General features: G+C 45.1%; 1 protein-coding gene across 1 annotated transcript in view; it reads left to right on the top strand.

The window, feature by feature from the left end:
* Positions 1 to 1,195: 1,195 nt before the first annotated feature.
* The window catches only part of LOC135914833 (salivary peroxidase/catechol oxidase-like), a 155,712-nt gene continuing 150,907 nt past the window's right edge, over positions 1,196 to 6,000 (top strand). Inside the window, exons 1-3 of the mRNA XM_065447756.1 lie at positions 1,196 to 1,417; positions 2,382 to 2,465; positions 4,760 to 5,050. Of these exons, the coding sequence (XP_065303828.1) occupies positions 2,390 to 2,465; positions 4,760 to 5,050 (367 nt within the window). The 5' untranslated portion in view covers positions 1,196 to 1,417; positions 2,382 to 2,389. The remainder of the gene's footprint in view (positions 1,418 to 2,381; positions 2,466 to 4,759; positions 5,051 to 6,000) is intronic.

Genomic DNA, 6,000 nt, shown 5'->3' with positions numbered 1-6,000 from the left:
CGCCTCTTTCTCAGGATAGGCTTCATGAAACAAGACTCAGAGCAAGTAATTGAAAACTGTTACATATATTGTAAAAATTACGACTGTTGGATAGGGAACTGTGAGTATAGCTTAACTAGTTAAAAGAATTAATTGTGAAACGGGTGACTCAGTTCTTACAGTGGGGGGATGCAAATGAGTGAAAAATACTTCGAGCCTTTTTTGATGACGTGGAATGGAATACAGTGTACATATCTTAAGCTCCTAATGTGATTTCCTGCCCCCCCCCTCGTTATTGTAGCTACAGTACCTGCCCCGCCGATGCCCCCTCAAATTTTCGGCAGATTTTGGCATTCCTCTTCCCCCCCTCCCCCCTCCCCCCCAGGATTATTGACTTCTCAGGTGCTACTAATAACACAGGGCGCCATTCCCGGCGCCTAAGATTCTAAGGAGGCAACGATTTAAAGCTCAAATGTAGTTTTGACCCCGCCATTGCTAAACGTACTTTCGGGCGATCACGCATGCGGTACGCTGAGACAACCCGCAATGTGTATAAAATACGTATAGGTACCTCAGATTTCACTAATGAATTGGGAAACGTGTCGTTTAACGAAGGTTTAAGCGGTAGCTATATTTTTGGAGGGCTGCGCGATGACCAGACCAGTGATGCGTAACAGCAATCGCGAAAGCAATGTGACGCACCCTGACCGCCCTCCCGAACGAACATTCGGTGCCTAACTCTGGGGGACTTTATCGCTCGAGAGAATTGCGCCACTAACGGCCTGTGCAGCCGCGAGTCCTTGACCGTTAGCGGCGCAGCCGGGACCTACATTTCTCTCGTCTCTTCGGCACAAGCACCAAACACGGGACAGCGGTCAAGGTAAAATAAACATTAATGAGAGGGAAGACGGTGCGGACGCGATACGCGTGCAAGGTGAAGCGGCGGGGCAGACCTCGGGACCTTCAATAAATGCAATCTATTTGTCCATTTCGCAACTTCGGCATCTTCTTTCCTGCAATCATTTGCGAGCGTTGCTCTGACGTACGAGTACGTGTCACGGATGGCGCAGGAGTGAATGTGAAAGAACGCGCTCTTTCTAAATCTCTTGGCTTTTGTCGTTATTTATTTTGCTAGCGTGCGCGGGCGGGCAGGCGTAACCGGAGACGCGAGACTTTTTTTTTCCCATATTGAGAGAGAAAGCAAAAGGGGACCCGGTGGAGAAAAGCGTGAAGCTCCCAGTGCGTAGGAGCGGCGGCTGACGGCTTTTCCTTAACGCCGACGGGCGTCTCGTCAACTGTGGCAGACGCAGGCTGTCCGGCTGATGAGTTGTAGTTACTACTTTTCAGGAAATATACGTGACTTTCAAGTAACAATTCAGAATGTCTTAAGAGCCAGTGGTGGCCCTCGAACGCTGTTTGCGTCCGTGCGATTCGGCAGGTGAGCTCCTTGTACTTCGTTCTTTTCAATTTTTACAGCCTCTAGGATAATCGACAGGAACTGCGCCAATTCTTATGATACCATAGCTTTAGTCAGGCAAACATAGATGACATGGGCGATATGTTGTAGCGCAAATAATTTAGCTTTTATTTTAAACTTCTGGGGCCGCATTCATAAAGCTTTTTGTTCGTAAGCGCTGTTTATCATTGGCTGTTCGCCTTCGCTAATGATATGTCCAACAGCACTATCGGCTGGCACGAACGCTTTTAGCGTAAGAACATCTTTTATGAATACGGGCCCAGAGGCTAGCTTAGTAGCTACTGTGAAGAGATTTTGCTTACTTCTTGGTGACATATGCGACATGACCAAATAAGTCATAGTTCTGACGGACTCAGGAAAATAATCTTCACAGTGCGTTCTAACCCCGCATTCCTAAAATATATTGATTTCTATTCTACAAATTAGTTCTGGATGTGGCTTGGGAGCTTCAAAATGATGTTGCTCCATCACCACACATAAGAAGAAATATGAATGGAAGACATAGGGTAACATTCACCCAAAACAATCTATTCCATTTCGAGGAGCGCATCTTACGATTTCTGTTAATTAAATGAGGCATGGGTTTAAGTTTCATTAAGTGGGCTTAGTGTGCTGTCGTAGAAGAGATATTTTTAGCTTTTCTCAAAGTATGCTTTTCATCCTTCTAGACAGTGCGCAGCGTTTCTTCAGAGGGGGGATATTTACACCGTTCCGGCGTACTAAGAGCGTGGCCCTCTCGTATTTGAATACAGGGTGAGCTCACGAAGGCTCTTCGCCATGGCTTAACCACCATGACCCCAATCTTTGTCGAGAGGAAGCGACAGCCCTTGCTCGGCAGCTAGTGGCCTGGGACAGTGCCGGTAGCGACTTCGTCATCACTACTTGATGGCTCAGTCAAGTGTTCATTCTCTTGCATTCAATGCAGGAACCAAAATGCGGATTGTCCACCTATTCGTTCTCATTGCCCTACTTCTTCTGGCTGACCCTTCTCTGGCCCAGAGGGGAAGAGGTATGACTTTCGAGCTAAGATTTGGTGTTTCTTTATTAACCAGAGTTTTAATGCCATCATTCACACTTATGACAATAAATGAAGATATGAATCATGTCTCAGTGCAGAGTGTTCTTTTTACGATAGTCTAGAAAGGGAAGTCACGAATAATGAACTCTAGATACTCACTCGCGTGTTCTTGCGTCACGTGCTAATTTTTTTCTAACAACTATAAGAAGAACATTGGCATAGTAAACATGCCGACACATGAGTTGCAGTTGGTATAAAGAGCACTATCCATTCTAGGCCCTCGGTTAACATGTACCTTGCGAAAGTGTGCTAAGCAGGAGAACGATATGCATTCATGGCCGCTATTTTTGAGAAGTGCATCTTTGGTTTCTTTCCCACAAAATAGATATAGTGGAGACATTGGAAGTATTACGGATGCACTTTTGTAGTAATTTGACATGGGATTATCATATTGACGCCTCCCATAAACAATTGTCAGGTTGCGCTAATATTTACAACATTATCTACATCCGAATTAGTAATTTTGTATTAGAAACGACTATCTCGAAAATCTTACGCAGGCTTTAGAAAATAAATTATTAAAAAAAGACTCTCATGCAAATGAATTCTTCAATGGTTCCCAAGTAATTAGGGGTAGTGAATTTTGGGAATGGTATATAAGCATATTCGTTCTGCTACCAAGCGAAACAATTTTTTTTGTGACCTTTGAGATTTGGAAAAGAATACTAACTATTACAGCACCAATTTTCAAGGCAAATGGTACACACGTGCAATGGCAACACATGCCACATAGTTAGCAATGAACAAATAACCTTCTGTGTTATACTCATCGGTACTGTTGTTTCTCCTTTCGCTAAAACATCTCGAACCGACTAGTTCCAATAATTCTGTGCTGCATTGACACCTGTATTGTTGTATTTCTGTTTCCTCGGAGATGAGCGTTCGCATTTCTAAGAAATGATGGTTTCTAAGTGACAATACGTTTGCACCGTTGCCTAAAAAAATGTGTTTGTGGTTGCCACCCGGTCAAGCTCCTGATGTCAGCTGCCTTTTTGCGGAAAATCCCTCCTTATACGAGAAAAATAAGTCGATTTAAATAGACGCAGTTCAGTCACATAATAATTGCGCTGCTTCAATGTTCGAGAACAGCATGTCAAAACGCTGAACCAGTGTTATGGCGTGGCGTTCCTAATCACTCTGATTGTCGATTGTGCCGTGACTGTTATAAATTCCCAACGTGGATTCATATTCCAACCCTTGAGGGGTAAGTGGTATTACATTTAAATTGTCACCATTGTCTTTCGACAACCGAAATTATATTTCAGCATTTACTAAAAAAAAACCCTAGCCTTCGATTGATTAAGAGCGCACTTACAAACTGACATAAGTATACATTTCCTCCACCATCTGGTTGTTATATTTAGATTTCATTATGGCAGTTCACAGAGCGGTAGCACCTATACACAATGCATTTACTTTGACAAAGAAGCTTTCACACAAGCAAAAAAAAAAGAAAGGCTGTTACGCTCAGTTGGTCCCATATACACATTGCTGCTCTAGTGTTTGTTGCCTAAAGAAAAGAAGCTTCCCATTTATTAAACTAAATTATGGGGTTTTACGTGCCAAAACCGCGTTCTGATTATGAGGCACGCCGTAGTGGAGGACTCCGGAAATTTCGACCAACTGGGGTTCTTTAACATGCACCTAAATCTAAGTACACGGGTGTTTTCGCATTTCGCCCCCATCGAAATGCGGCCGCCGTGGCCGGGATTCGATCTCGCGACCTTGTGCTCAGCAGCCTAACACCATAGCTACTGAGCAACCACGGCGGGCGTTTCCCATTTCTTGTCTTTAAACTTGATTAGGAGGCGAATTACCCGAACTAAAAGCTAACTGGGGGGATTACGGGCCCTTTCGAACGCGTTAGGGATTTGGTTTTTCTTGCGCTCTGCATTTGTCTGTCGATACAACGTGCAGAAATAATCATATTTGTCAGGCCATCGCTGTGATAGACAAAAACAATACGAAATGTTGAGAAAAAAATCACGAGGTAGATTGGGCGCTGTCATCGAGTCAGTAAATTCTTGTGTTGGGGACAGATTAAAAATCACGCTGCACGGCCCTCACCAATATGTTTACTGGTTTCTAGGCTAAATGGGTGCTGGCTGAAGATGTCGGTTTCGCCCCCCCCCCCCCCCCCCGTGTTGTGTTATCCCATCGGACGTTTCTAAAAATGACACATCTTCATTGCCCAATTTCACACAATTCGTTCTTTATGAGTGCAGGAGAAGGCAGAGGCCGCGGTCGAGGACGAGGCCGAGGAGAGTCCCGTGGCCGAGGGCAGTTCCGAGGTCGAGGACGTGGAAGAGGACAAGGTCCACAGAATGGTGATCAGAACGACTCTGAGGAACTGCAGAGTTCAGCATGCCAAACAGGCACAGGTCTGGAAGGGGTCTGTCAGCCGTTGAGTCGCTGTGTGTACCAGTTCAACGGCATCGATGAAATCGCTGCGTCCCGCTGCGGAAGGGGCAACAAAGTGTGCTGTCCTGTGGAAACACCTCCCGCTGTGGAGCAGAGTAAGTCACTGCGAATTAAACGAGCCTCTGTTCTGTCACCCCTACCCGCGATTAGGTCACACGCCATGTGTTGGAATTGCTACAAGTGCTTTGTACTCAAAGTTGATGCAATCTATGTGATTATATCTTAATCTTATCAAATACCTAGAAGGCAATCGCCATCAGTACCGCGCGAACAACGTAATATATCCTGTGTTCATGCTTCGGACCATTCAACAGCCGTTTCCGTCCATTCCGCTTTAACTCTGAAAACGTTGCTTACAACAGGTCTGCTGATCGCAGGTTAGGCAGGGCGTCATGGGCGCAAATGTACATGATTAGCCCAAGTTCGCATGTCACAAATACCATGAAAGAATTATAATATGGTGTAGACTGTTGTGAAATAACTTCATCCAAGATGCTTAGATGAAGTCGCCACTGCACTATCGACGCAACGAAGTAGAGGGCCACATGGAACCCATGCTACGCCCCAGGCTTCCTTACATAATATCACTTCTTCAAGACTGTTGTGGGGTTCCCCTTGTTCAAGGGCGAATACTAATGACTCTAGTTTCACGCCGCACGCCGAAATAAAAAGGACCTATGCGCCACAGCATTTGATTTATTTACAGCTGCATGCAGTTACAACGAGGCTTCCGTTAAAAACTTACTGGGACCTTGAATTGGTACAGTAAGATGGTTGATATTAAAGCAAAACGACAACATGTATCACTGCCATTTACGAATTACTTCGACCCTGAACTCATTTATTGCGACATCAGGAGGTTCTCACAGCGGCCGCCCCCATCCTATCACGAATAACTTCGTGAGACACACACATAACAAACAAACATTATATGATGCCTTCAATGCGGTTTTCGTGCGGTACAGTACTGCCTTTTGTCGCCTCCGAAATAGACGCGTAGACGCCCGCCAACATTCTGATGCTTGCAACGAATTCGTCGGATAGC

This window comes from Dermacentor albipictus, unplaced genomic scaffold, assembly GCF_038994185.2.
Source record: "Dermacentor albipictus isolate Rhodes 1998 colony unplaced genomic scaffold, USDA_Dalb.pri_finalv2 scaffold_25, whole genome shotgun sequence".
Classification (NCBI taxonomy): Eukaryota; Metazoa; Arthropoda; class Arachnida; order Ixodida; family Ixodidae; genus Dermacentor; species Dermacentor albipictus.
This window is presented reverse-complemented; position numbering and strand designations above follow the sequence as displayed.